Genomic DNA, 14,225 nt, shown 5'->3' with positions numbered 1-14,225 from the left:
GAATATGAATGAAAATTTAACGAAAATGATTGACAATTTAAGACGAAATCGATCCTGCCCTTTTGAGTGCTACGAGTGAGACTGACGAATTTGAACTGTAATTTATAATGACGAAAATGTATGTCAAATGACTAAATTGAGTGGACTTTATTTGAAAATGGACGACGAAAGACGAATTTGAAAGTAAGATTGGCCTATTCCCGACATCCTGCGACGAAATCGAAGTAAAAATTTGAGAAATCGAATGAAAAAAGTTTGAAAATGAATGGGAAATCCTATAGTAGGCCTACTTGAGTCTAGTAACGCAATATGCCATAATGAACTCGATCGCCTCGCCGGGGAATCGCAACATCGATCTTCCTTGTTTTGTTGGGCGCCATCTACGACGGTTTCTATTGGAGATCGAGAAACGCAGCTGCTGAGTGAATGTTGTGAAGGAGAATTCTTACTAACTATTGCGATTGAAAATGCCAAGTGAGTGCTACCATTTTTTTTCGTCAGTTTTAAGATCAATTTGTTGTTAGCATACATTATGGCAACCTACGAAGGCAGATGAAAGAGAGATGACCTCTGTTTTTAAGTTACATTTTTCCGATATTGGCTCCAGTTATAAAGTAAGCCAGTCCCATATATTACATTTCGTGTAATCAAATCCGTTAGATTTAGTTCACGCGTACGACTAATTTAACTCAGTAACTGCGACCAGCCCGATCGCGCCCCGTACGACGCATGTGGGCTGTAGGCCCCTATGCTATGTCGCCTTTCGACTGACAGACATGCATTTTTTTTTTTTTTTTTTGTGTTCATAGCTCTTCATGTGTACCGCAAAATATGGAATTGAGTTGGGTCACGTCAGGTTCACTCAGGTTGTTGAATTTCCATGCTGCAGAGTTACACTTGTGACTTGAGTGACATTCTCACTCGGTCAGACAGAGGCGCACACAGTGCCAGCATTCTGAATCTGAGTTCATCAATGACAATGTACAAATACAATGATAAATGCTCAACCTGAGCTTTTCAAATCAGATATCAGAGTCAAACACTAACTAATGCAGATCCAGATTGACATTGTAATTTTCATTTTTGTGAGATGCAGTCTAACATCTAGTTTTCTAGTCTCTGTACACGTCACATGACACAAGCATCAAGGAGACATGATGCGAAGCATGGCAACGTCTGGTCAGGCTAGTCTATTGAAGTTGTCGCAGCGGTAGAGGTCTGCTCTCTAGACACTACATTGGTACTAACAGGCTAAGAATAAGATCTAGATGGTTCCTGTATCCCATAATAAGAGCCCTGTTGTCATGCTCACCACATTATTGTCATCAGAAGTAAGAAGTCAAATAAATTTAATTATAATGGCAATGAAAAAAAAATCAACAAAAACAAAAAACTTGAAACCCCTTATATTGTGCACTGCTATTTAGTAAACTTATAAGCATACTTCTTACAGCTTGCATGGTAAATGATATACCTGCAGAACTAGATTACAAGATACATGTAATTTGACTATTCAAATTTTATCTGTCACTACAATACTCTTCGTTTACCCTTTTTCGATTGGAGTCTAAAATGATTTTGAATGATTCATTTCTTCAGGTAAAGGAGGAGGAAGCAAGAAAGGAGATGGCAAGGAGGAGCCAAGAAGTTCAACTCTGAAGGGTGTTTTTGTTTTTCCCAATGGTGACAGATATGGTAAGATGACCAAGAGTGTAGATTTGATTGATCCAATCATCATGTGAGAGTATTGAAATAATTTGTCATTATTGCACCACAACAAGAATGCCGAAAATGGGCCCTTTAGATGTCAAGTTTCTTTCTTCAACCCTGCATGAATCTTGTCATACGAAAATCCAAAGCTACGCTGTCTGTACATTCCAATTTATGATTTTTGCCCAGACATAACTGTAGGTGAATCATTATAAATGAACATAATATATACATGAACTTGCATTAGTTGTTTGCTGAAAAGTGGTCAAGTTTGCTGCCCGTATTACTCCTGTGTTTGACATGAGACAAAATTTGTTTTGTGAAAGGCCAATTGTCTCACTACAAGAAGTTCAAATAGATTAAGATTGGCATCCATATGCTGTAGGAATACAGTCTGTATTTGCACTTCAATCCATTAACTACAGTCTGTACCACAAAGACCCACATTGGCAAAAAGTGAAAACCAATATCTACACGTAGGTTTAACTTGAGTTTTTGGATTATGAGCATTGGGCGTTGGAATTGTACAAAACCTATTCGACCTTTATATGTGATGTCAAATGTGATCCTTCAATGTTAATATACGAGTGTGTACCAAGGCAAGTGAAATTCCTGTTGCTCATTGTACTGGCTACATTGCATGTTCTTGGTCCAGACTGATCATGATATCTCCTTTGAGCCTACACAATAAGAAATTGATAGCAACTTTTTTGAAAGTACGTTTGTTTCAATCTTTAAACCTGGACAGAGGGAGACTACATAAAAACTGATGATGGTGCCCTTGAACGATGTGGCTATGGAAACCATATCACAACAGATGGTCAGCGCTATGAAGGACAATGGTCCAGCGACAAAATGAATGGTCAGGGAAAACTGACCCACCCATCGGGCAGCGTATATGAAGGAGAGTTTGCGGACAATCAGTTCCATGGGAAGGGCACCTACACCTGGCCCAATGGAGCTGTATTTGATGGCACATTTTCAGAAAACAGGCAAGTGACAAGCAAGAAATATAATACACTGATTTATGTACATAAGACTTGGCATTACAATATTCTGAGGGCTGTAAAGGTGTGGTTTGTTGTTGTTGATGTTGTTGTTTGTTTGTTTGTTTGTTTTGTGGGGGAATTTGGTAATAGCATTGCCACCATTCTTGCAAAAGATAATGTGTTCTAATGAAATTTGGAGAAAACAGTATTTCGCCCCCCCCCCCAAAAAAAAAAAAAAAGAAGAGAGAATACATGTACAAAATAATACAGAAAAGTAACAGTTGCCACATCTGGATTTATTTGCCTATGACATATCTTTGCTGGAAAGAAAAATGTATGAAGAGGCTCAATTTCTGATTAGCTGCTCTACGTGTATATGTGTGTGTGCATATAATTCTTTTATTAATTTTCATTACCATAAAGTGAAAGCAACCTCATTTACCCTGTTTCATACGAAAACTTGATTCTGTTCTGGGGAGTGCAAATTGTCACATTGACCATTGTGTGAGAAACTGATATTCAAAATGTTCCACATGTACTTGTTCGTACAGCTTGGTAGTGGAGTATTACTGAATAGCATCTACACGTAATGAACTCATTGATGCAGAATTAATTTACCATCTGTAACTCTTAGTTTCCCCCTTTAAATGATAATCCATTTTCTCACGGTCTCCCTCTCTTTCTTTCATTGCCCTCTCTCATGCACAGGATGGAAGGTGAAGGACAATTTACAGACACAGACAAGCAGATCTGGTCTGGCGCCTTTCACTTCAGGGCAGCACCAGGGCTCAAATTTAAATTGTCCATGTGATCACTACGGGAAAAACACGAGGAATGAAACCTTTTCAATGGACTAAATTATGCGTTTTTGAAGCTAAGACTGCTGGTGCACATGACCGGAACATTCAGCCTTCAGGATACATGTATGAAGTTATCAGAAGCTGTTTGTTTTGTTTGTATTTAATGCTTTGATCTTTCAAGTCATAGCAGATAAAGTCTTCACAGACATTGGTTGAATACAGGCTCTCATGCACCCCTCTCATGGTACACCACTGTACACAAAAGTCACAACTATGCATCTGAAGTCATAAAAATGTATTTTATAGGCTGTGACCTGTGTTTGGATTACTACAGTGAAGGCTTTTCTGCACTCTTTCAGTGCCACTTTGCTCCATTTTTTGAGCTTGGTCATTTTCAGCCAGCAGTGTTTGCAGCATGACATGGAAGGGAAGATTACCACTAGACCGTCATTGTGAAAAGACAAACAAACAGGTGGTAATGGGCAGTGCTGCCCTGACCATTATCTTGGAGAAGTACGTTGCTATATTTGTCCTCTCCTCCCTCTTCCCCCCCCCCCCCCAGGTTTTTATTTTTCGCATATTTTACGAGCATGTGAATATGTTCAGTTTGATCCCAACATGAAGGTGACTTGTATGGAGTACATTTTACAGAATTCCACCATCGCCAAAATTGTCTGAAAGTCCGATTCATGAAATTTAGACTTGCTATCAAAGTACATACATTGTACTTCTTTAACATATATTCCAGAAAGTTACCACAATCCATATTACGTCAGCATTGAAACAGCAAATGTGTTACTGTGTTCATTGTCCACAAACCTACACTGTACTTTGTTTCTTGATTTTTTTCCTGTTCCTGTCGGCATTTCCTTTATTTACACCTTAGAGGGACTGTATACGAGTAGTATTGGTTGAGATGAGGATTCAGCTTTTCACTTATTCTTCTTCCTATACTGTGCAGAACCTCCCAAGAGTATACTCGCACACTGTGAGAAACAGTACTTAGAAAACACTTCATAAAATGTGAAAAGCGTACAATTCTAAGAGGAATTAAAATTTATTTCAAAGAGATCCTTTCACCGGGATTGCTTTGTTTTACTTTTTTTTTTTATATCTCATCCATTTCAAAACTGATGTTCATCAAATAAACTCTTGATTCCTCCCATGCTCTTTCATATTTCAGAAGAGTTTTCTCATTGTCTCAAAAAAATGATCATAAAAAACTTTGGAAATCTGAAGCCCTATCTCAACCCAAACTGTACAACTTTGTACCATCCCTTTTAAAACGATGATGCCGTAAGGAAAAAAACAAACAAAAATGCAAATTGTTCATGACACACAACTAAGGCAACTTTGAGCAGGCATATGGAATGTGAGCTAATTATTTGGCATCCATGGAAATAATCACTGCCCAAAGACAGCCATGGTCAGAGGTCATATCTGGTCATAAACTCGAACTTTACAATGAAATTTCCTTTGGACATACTGTACTTGTAGATTAATGCAAGAATACTTGTATAAAGATATGTAAGTTCATCTATTGTACAGATCTGTATATAGTCTAATAAAATTTAATATTATTACCAGGTAGATTCCACTATGTTATGAGTCTAATACAAAGAGATCTACATGGCATGAGAAACAAATACAGTACAGCTTACATGTACATGCATTTCTGTGAAATTCATGTACAGTGTATGTGTTTGTATTTGTTAGTGCATACTCCCAGAAAGAGTGTGAGAGAGATAAAAACAGCCAAAGACAAATGAAACTAGCCTGAAATGTTTTGAAATACAACAGATATTGACACATAGACTTTTTTTTTTTATTGTTGAGAAAATCTCAATTGAGAGAGAGAAAAAAATATTTCTACAGGTACATACACTTTGCACTATAACTGTATCATACATATAAAATATGTATACAAAAGAATGATGGGAATCCCATCATGGTATTTGTCCAATACGATGAAGATATAACAAAATAGCCATTTAGTTGAATTGATTTGAATTGAAATGTCAACACAGTGGACTCCTGTTATATCAGAGTGCTTGGGACCGGCAGTTTCTTTCATTATGTGGAAATTTCATTACAACCTAATAAATAAACAATAAAGAATATAGAGCTGATAATGTTTGAGCCTGAATTTTTACTTTGTTGTAACTGGAATTTAGTTATACTTCTGTGCACTGTATTAAGTGCAGCTATGGCAAAGTGTCAGCTAATCAAATTCTCTTTGATTTCTCATTCTTTCTGTGCTTCCTTCCCCAGAGGTAGAGCTTTGGGACATTACTGGTACCACTTTGCCCTGAAAGTTTTTTTTTTTTTTTCTTGTACATGTTATATCATTTATTTTTTTTGTCACCAAAGGTAGCTCTGATTGATGTCACACTATATTGCACAGTTGCAGACAAGTTGGTCATTGATTTGTGGAGATGAAATTACAGCAGAGATGGGAGAAGCAGAAAAGATATAAATACAACTGTACATGTAAAATTGTAGCACAATCTTTTACACACTGCAGATCTGGAACGAGCATCTATAGGACCTGCACACATGCCTGGGTATACAAACACACTGATACAAGTACACGTGACTGTACAGTATACATTTCCAATGTGTGCAGGGCACCCGAGTTACAGGGACCTACAACCATGACAATCACCCTGCTTTCATCAGGTTCCTCCAAACTCATATGTATCTATACATGTACAAATTGTAAAAATATAAATATAAATTCCTACCAACAAGTTGGAAAAGGAAAGAGTCATTACATTTGAATAAGTCACTTTATACATGGTTTTACAACTGGTTAGACAGCTGCCCCAGTACAATGCCAAACCCCTTCCTTAAAAATTCTACAGTTTCCATAGCCTTTGTCTTGTATGAGTAGATTTACACGTACAAGAATCCCACTAGCAAGAGGTCACTTGGGAAGTGACAACTTGTGTCATTGACAACTTATGTCACAGTTAAAGCTAGAATGTAACCAGCATTCATCAGACCGTCTTCATTTGCTTGTAAATTCCAAGTACAGTATGTTTCTTCTGATACAGCCCTTTTGTTGGCTTTTAATTTTCCGCTACCCATCAGAGTCCATTGCATGCTCAAAACTTGTACTGCATCAGCTTAGAGTGTCCTCCGATACATCAGTTTTCCTCCTGTACTGCTTGACGTGAATTTCCTTGCTGTTGTACACTGGATGCAGTTCTCCTCTTGGAATTTCTTCCACACTGAAGTGAGGGTCCATGAGCTGTTCAACATCAAAACATCAAACAATCTGGCTGAGGACTCTATCAATGTTCACTCAAAGCTGTGGATATGATATCTTAGTCATGCCATGGAGTCTTACACTGACAATACACATTGTATATAAACAGCAAACAACCTATTTCTTCATCAAACAGGACTGTGAACACTACTCCTGGAAATACAAAATACAATGTACATTGTACTGTACATCAAGTGATGACTATTGATACAGTATACTGAAATGATATAAAAGAAAATTATAAAAAGAATTACAGTATGTGACATTATGATCAGGACTGCAATTATAGTTGCCCTTTTGGAACGCAAGCAAAGATAAATGAATGAGAACGAGTAAAAAGGCACATTTGTACCAGTCCATATTATGCTTCACCTAATACTACAATACTATGCAAGGATAAGCGGTTTGAAGTTCAGTGCTCACACAACATTTTTAAATGAGATACAGTCAACCTAGCCTATTACACATTAGAATCTATTCTGATAGAAGAAATATACCTTCAAATTAGAGAAATTTTGACTTATGAGGGATAAAATAAATTGAATATAAAGAGAAGAGGACTTGAAAAGACTGATTAACTGTAGCTGGAGTTACTCAAGTACTACAGCCAAATGTCTGTAAGAAAAGTGACTGAACAAAAGTCTTACCTGATCAAAGAGCTTGTGGGCTTCAGCATTTTGTCCTATTGTCCTTTCCTCATAACAGCAGATAATCTGCCCTCCTTGGTTAGTCAGATCCACCAGAGTCTTGACCAGGGGACCAACAGACTGTTGGTATCAAAGTTCAAAGTGTAAAGGCTATGATCACACATTTCCCCTCTCCAATCTATCACACTTGTGTGAGACACGTTGATACGATGAAAACTACTATGGCAAGATAGCATCAGACAAAATATTTGCCATGCAAAGATTTACAGAATGAAGAACAATGAACTTTTTCATGTCTGTGATAACAGGACTCCTAGAAGTTGAAAAGGCTTGACAGGAGTGTGTGTGAGAAAGACTTCTCTAGCATGAGTCCCACACCTAATTCATGTAAAATGTGGGAGACTTGGTAAGTCTGCCACCTCCTGAGAATGCTCACTAAGACAAAGAAACATTATATGATAATATTCATTTAAACATAAAAGTTGACTTTATATCTCTCTTGATATGTGTAATGCAGTCATATCTTATGAGAACTACAATGTACATGCATATAGGATGTGGGCATACAGCAGCATAGCATCAATTACTGACATGTTCCCAGTAACATTTCATTCAAATAAATGATTAATATGCCTTCTTACTTTCCATGTTTATATGGGATAACTTACTTGTAGGCCTACTGTCACATAAAACTCATTCCCACCTGGCAGGGTCATGAGATTATGTAAGAAAGTGACTTCTCATGTAATGTTCATGTTCTTTCTATGCAACACTAGTTCATATATATTTAGAAACACTGAAAATGACATAGATTAGACTGAACAATTTTCCATGTTTGACTAAATGCTAGAAAGATGTTTGAACCATACATTTAGACATATTAATGTGATATTTAAATAACTATGCATACGGTATATTTCTGGAACTTCTGAGATGTCATGATTTCTGTACTTTCTGGCTTTATATTTTGTTTCCTCCAAGAGGGGGTTGAAAGAGTCAGTAAAATTCCACAATTCAAATTCTAGATGTAAGTCAGGAGATATTCATCGGGCATCGCTTCAATTACCTCTGGGTAGTAAACACAATCTGACATCAGAATCAGATCTGGACTGGGCAGGAAGTCTGCTACATCATCTCCCCTGCAGACAATGGTAGAAAACATTATGAATTAATTTTAAGGGTGGTACAGCATACTGTGAATAGCTCAAGAAAGAGGATAGAGTGAAGACAGCAAATGAAACATTGACAAAATTAAGAGCAAAAACAGTTACAAATATGATTTCAAAACTGAAATACAGCTGTAAGATGTCGATTAACCTATCATAGCACTTGTGGCACTACACAATCATTGTTATTAAATGTTATAGTGAATTCAGTCTCCTGTTAACTCTTTATGTGCCACGTTCGCATGTCCAGCTCAGTCTACGGCATGCCAACTTCGCATATTCTGCTCAACAAACAAAGCCGCCAAAACCGATCGATAAATCCCTAATCACTGCTAATCCCGCTGCACAATGAAAGTGTTTTTCGTGCTTTTGTTTCACTCATACACGGCTTGCATTCTATGTAGTGATTGACTATCACGCGGTGTTCCCAACTAGATTTGCTCGTACATTCTAAGTTTCTGTCACGGTTTTATGTGCAGAAGTCATGCCTTTACAGTAATGTAGCAACTGGTCATTCAAAAGAGAAATTTAAAATAGATCCGTCATACAATTTATATCGAAACAAAGTTTGACATTCCTCTTTAACTTTGCCTACTATTATGCCTATCCTAATAGAAATTTGTAGAGGTTATACAAATTAGAAAAACAGAATTCTTTCTCAAAGCATGACTATCTTCGTGTCTCGGAATAACGTGGCACACAGGGGGTTTCCACCATGGCACATAAAGAGTTAAGGTAAATGTTGTTCTAAGAAACAAAGAAAATGTCCTCTGCTGTTTATACCTTAATGCATAATATCAAACATATTTTATGAGTAAACTTTAAAAAATATGCTATGCAATGCATCAGTTATGTAATACTTGTTTGTCTGACTGTCTGTCTGTCTGTATGTTTATCTGTTTGTGTGTTAGGTAGGGATAGGCAAGCAGCCAAATTAGACTTACAAGTTTGCATGCCACACAGGTAAAAAAAACAAAACAAAACAAAACAAAACAAAACAAAAAACCACCCGGTCTCGATCTGTATGATAATTTTCCGACTTGATACAAACTGGGCAAGAAGAGAAGAAAAGGAAGACTGAGGAAAAGAGTTGTTTAAAAAAGAAATACTAAAGGGAAAAGACAGCCAAAGAATGTATAAACCCACCATAAGTTACCCTCCCCTCCCCAAAACCAGCCCAGGACTCTTCTATCTTGTATCACATCTAGGCTTACATGTAGACTGTATCTACAGTCTATACTGTTAGCAGTTATTTAAAACAAATTATAGAATGGGTGGCGAGAATCCTGCGATCTGATTGGTCGAGAGCTATGTGTTGATTTTTACTGGCCGCACGCTGAGTCACAGTGGTAAACATGTTATCGCGAACTTGTAGCAAGAGTACACGTACTTGTAACAAAGGTTCACGCACTAAAGCAAGCGTTCGCGCACTCAGTACGAGACGCCTATTGGCTAAAACAACCACGCATCAGTTTTTACTGATGCACGGCTGGCCGTGCGTCCAGTAAAAACTGATGCACGCTCGTTTACTGCGAGCCAAAAGGAAATGCATCCAGTAATTTTGTCATCGGGTAACACGATAGAAATATGGGTTTTTGGCAAGAAAAATACCCATTCTATAAATCAGATGACGCACATGTCTTTTCGTGCGTCAGTCGGAATATAGTGTGCATGCGGTAACTATGGACTTTAGCTTAATTAAACCAACTTGGCTTCGCCTCGTGGGTTAAGCATTCCATAGTTACAAGTACCTTATGCACACAATTCCGATGTACTGACGCACTCAGACCTGTGCATCATTTGTATACTGCTGATCTGTTATTACCATTTCAGAACCCTGGCCTTGGCAGATCCCATCAGTGCACTCTCATTGGTCTGAATGTTCATCTCCATCAGTGGCAGAAAGTCTGGAAGGTCTGTCAAAATGACATCAGCACTGTGGCAAGAAAGTATTATTGTAGTGTACAACAATTAAGTGCAAACAATGATTATCAATGAACAAGCTAAGGAAAGGAGAATACCTTGACATGATTGAGGTTTTGTCAAACAAGTTACTAGCAGAGTGAAATCTAAATAATGAAATCATCGATTCAATCTGAGGAGTGAGACAACGTGATGAATATTTTACAAAATGTAGTAGTACCAGACATTACTGCCAACCACAATAGCAGCTAAAAGGAAAACAAATGAAAAAACAAGAACCTTTTGGTTTGGAGCAATCAATACTAACATTTAATAGTATTATTAGTATTATTAGTAGTAATCTATTACTAACCGCACACCCATCGACCCCAACCAATACTGGTCACAGCGCCCCACGCCGGGGTTAATATAATGTACATAAGTGTAGTATTATTAAAGTATTTAGATTGACATTCCCTACCCGGAATGCCGGAAGTAAAGAAGGAATGTAACTTAAAGCATAATACCGTTATTCCTTACAGGTGTGCATTATATCACATGGCCGGCGCTGCCGTAGGGGCCGTGGGGGCAGAGCCCCACTAAGGAATACATAAGGTGTCATCACTTTGGGCCCCAACACTTTTTTTTAACCCGGAAGTACGTAAGTGGCACTAAAAATAATAGAAATAAATAGGGATCTTGAAGTATGGCGGTGGTAAGGTTATGTTTTTTTCTCTGAAGACCTTTTTGGTTTTTTTTTTTTTTTTTTTTTTTTGCTTGTCAGCTGAAGAAACCCGGAAGTGCACGGGGAGAAGAGCGGAAGTGGGCCCCCACACTTTTGAAAACACTGCGCCGGCCCTGTATCATGGAGGCTATAGTGAGCCTGCACTCACATCATCATTCAGGCCCAAAAAGTTTGGCCCAGTCGAAGCAAATTTGTTTCCGTGCGCACTTGTTAGGCGTCGCATGCTAAATGGTAGTACATGTGGCCTAACACTTGTTGGTGCATGGCATAATATCACGACTTTTGTACTTACCCTAGACGACAAGCAACTAAGCCTGTTGCACCTGTCCCGGCTCCAAGCTCCAGCAATCGCTTCTTCGTCAGTTCGCCATATCGTCGTCTGAAACCGCTGGTTTCTAGATACTTTGCTAAAACAAGAGCAGCATCCCAAACGACACAACCAACATCCCCGATGAAACTTTGCTTGATCGTGAGAATCGTCTCGTCTTCACACTCTATTTCGCGGTCGAAAAGATTACCAGCATCCATGCTGGTCGTGCAAGCGGGTACTAGCTAGGCCCAGCAGCTGCAGCAGTAATGCGGGAGGCGACTTGACACGGTGCGGCAGGGCGGAGGCGGCGTGCAGATTCACATTGGTAGCTGTAGAATCCCTTAGTGTTCAGCTGAATGAAATCATGCACTGTACGCAGCCAGCTTTCGGGACTTCCCCTAGATACAGTGAGGGCGCGCGTTGACAACAAAGGATACGAAGACAAGTGGCCATGATGATGATGTGATGGTGATGATGATGTCAGTGGTCATAATGATAATGATGATAATAATAGTAAGATAAATATCAGTATCATTATAATTCTTATCATTATTATTATCATTATTATTATTATTATTATTATTATTATTATTATTATTATTATCATCATCATCATCATTATAACAAAAAGAGGAAAAATGATAGTAATCTATGATAATGATAAATAGTAATATTGGTAAAAGGGTGGCCAACCACAAGTATTTTTTGCTGTGTTTTCTTTGCAAATCACTTCTTTGCAAAATTTTGTTATTATCTTGAGCTAATTTGTATTCCTGTTTTGATTTTCTTTCATTATTATGAGGAAGCAATGTCCTAGATAACTTTTGGACGTTTTCTCAATGTTCTTGAAATGTTCCAAGTTCGTTATTTGGACGTTTTGTCGAAACGTTTTCAGAACGTCTTTTTTTGGAAGGTTTTCAACGTATTTAAAATGTTTCAATGGATGTTATAAAAACGTTTTTTAAACGTTTAGAAAAACAATAATGAAAAACTTTCGGAATTTTTTTAAGGACCTGCAGAAAACCTTGTGGACGTTGTAGACGTCAGTAAAACTTTTTAAGAATATTCAAAACGTTCTGTGGATGTTCTGCGGACGTAAAAAAAAAAAAAAAACCTTTGAAAACCGTCTAGAATGTTTTCAAAAGTTTTAAGAACGTCTAAAAAAAAGTCTTATTACCTCTTCCATAACGTTTAGAGAACCTTTCATATATCCGTCTAGAACATCCAGAAAACCTTTTACGAACGTCTAATGTTTATTTTCTATTGGGTATCTAAAAACAATATACAGTTACAGCATGAGATTATACAGGCACAATCTGGGATTAATGTAGGCCTACCCTAATCCTAACCTGTTCCTTCCTACCACCTATATCTATGTTACATCCTGTTCCCATTATTCCTACTGATGAATCTGTATCACATTCTTTTATGCAAGTATACCAGCCAAATGTTGTAATGTATGAAGACATTGTTACTAAAAATTAGATCGCACACACCGCCTGCATCTATGTATGTTTATCCCCGCTCCTTTCAAGCAAACTAGATACAGTACAGGGCCATGCCCTTCGAATATGCACCGGCGCGCTACCATCCACCGCCCTGCATGCACTTCAAGTAGAATGTAACGAACCACCACTCCATATACGCCGTGAAAGGGCCGCCTTCAATTACTGCGCCTACATATACACACTGTCTCCACTTCACCCCGTCCGAAAAGCCATTGTCAACTGCTGGCAATACTCTTCGAATAAATGGCCACAAAACAAACTTCCTTTCGCTCTCCGAGTAAAGCCGCTTACGGACACTTTCCTAAAGCTGCAACCAATGCATGTTTATCCCAGTCCCCCTTGGTCCAAAGAACATCCCAATATTGACTTCTCTCTTCACAGCTCATGTCCCAAGACCGCCCTCCCTTCAGCGCAACATCAAACTGCTCTTCAAACCATAAAGACCACATATTCAAACCACCTGACAATTTACACTGACGGTTCCCATGATCCCTCCACTAACTGTTCTGGCATTGGAATTTACGTACCTCACTATCGTCATGAAATAAGTGAAAGGGTTTCACCCATCTCAATTTGTCGTACAGAACTGGTAGCAATTCTTCTTGCCCTATCATGGCTGGAATCCTCTCCCCCTCTCAGAGCTGTTATTTTCTCAGATTCTCTCAGTGCCTTGACACTTTTGAATAACCACACCTCAAATATCCTTGACCTTCCCAATGAAGTCCTTCTTAAATGCTCAAATCTTGTAATGAATGGGTGTGACATCACTTTAGCATGGGTACCAGCTCACTGTGGTCTAGCGGGCAACGAAAAAGCCGATTATCTTGCCAAACAAAGTTTACGTAAGAATATTACAATCAGTGTTCCTCTAAGTGTTGGTGATATACGACATGTAATTAAACATAGGTGTCTTGACGCTTGGAACGCGTTATGGCGCTCGTCTAAAGCCCCCGTCACACTAGAGCGTATCTAGCCAACGAATGCCCAGCGGATCCGAAAATTTGGAGATACGCTCACATCCGCTGCTCATCGTTCGTGACCCGCTTGGCGTTCGCTGTATCCGTTAGCTGTTCGCAGAGATTCGCAGAGATCCGCCGGAGACAAATTTTGATTTTGGACATGTCCAAAATCTTGAGCGGATGACGAACGGAATGACAATACGCTTTGTGGTCGCTTA

The 14,225-nt window shown here is 38.5% G+C and overlaps 2 protein-coding genes across 2 annotated transcripts; one reads left to right on the top strand and one right to left on the bottom strand.

Annotated features, from left to right (window-relative positions):
* Positions 1–392: 392 nt before the first annotated feature.
* On the top strand, positions 393–5,085 carry LOC140239521 (uncharacterized). The gene is made up of 4 exons (XM_072319352.1): positions 393–474; positions 1,600–1,695; positions 2,459–2,702; positions 3,408–5,085. The coding sequence occupies exons 1-4, from the start codon at positions 468–470 to the stop codon at positions 3,508–3,510; spliced, it is 450 nt and encodes a 149-aa protein (XP_072175453.1). The 5' UTR covers positions 393–467; the 3' UTR covers positions 3,511–5,085.
* Positions 5,086–5,325: 240 nt separating this feature from the next.
* LOC140239520 (protein N-lysine methyltransferase METTL21D-like) lies at positions 5,326–11,819 on the bottom strand. Its single transcript, XM_072319351.1, has 5 exons — positions 11,523–11,819; positions 10,409–10,519; positions 8,484–8,556; positions 7,418–7,537; positions 5,326–6,752 (listed from the first exon to the last, which is right to left on the bottom strand). The coding sequence occupies exons 1-5, from the start codon at positions 11,756–11,758 to the stop codon at positions 6,624–6,626; spliced, it is 669 nt and encodes a 222-aa protein (XP_072175452.1). The 5' UTR covers positions 11,759–11,819; the 3' UTR covers positions 5,326–6,623.
* Between the last annotated feature and the right edge of the window lie 2,406 nt (positions 11,820–14,225).

The sequence above is a fragment of the Diadema setosum genome, chromosome 16 (genome assembly GCF_964275005.1).
Source record: "Diadema setosum chromosome 16, eeDiaSeto1, whole genome shotgun sequence".
Taxonomy (NCBI): domain Eukaryota; kingdom Metazoa; phylum Echinodermata; class Echinoidea; order Diadematoida; family Diadematidae; genus Diadema; species Diadema setosum.
The sequence above is the reverse complement of the archived record's forward strand: the minus strand, read 5'-3'. Positions and strand labels throughout refer to the sequence as shown.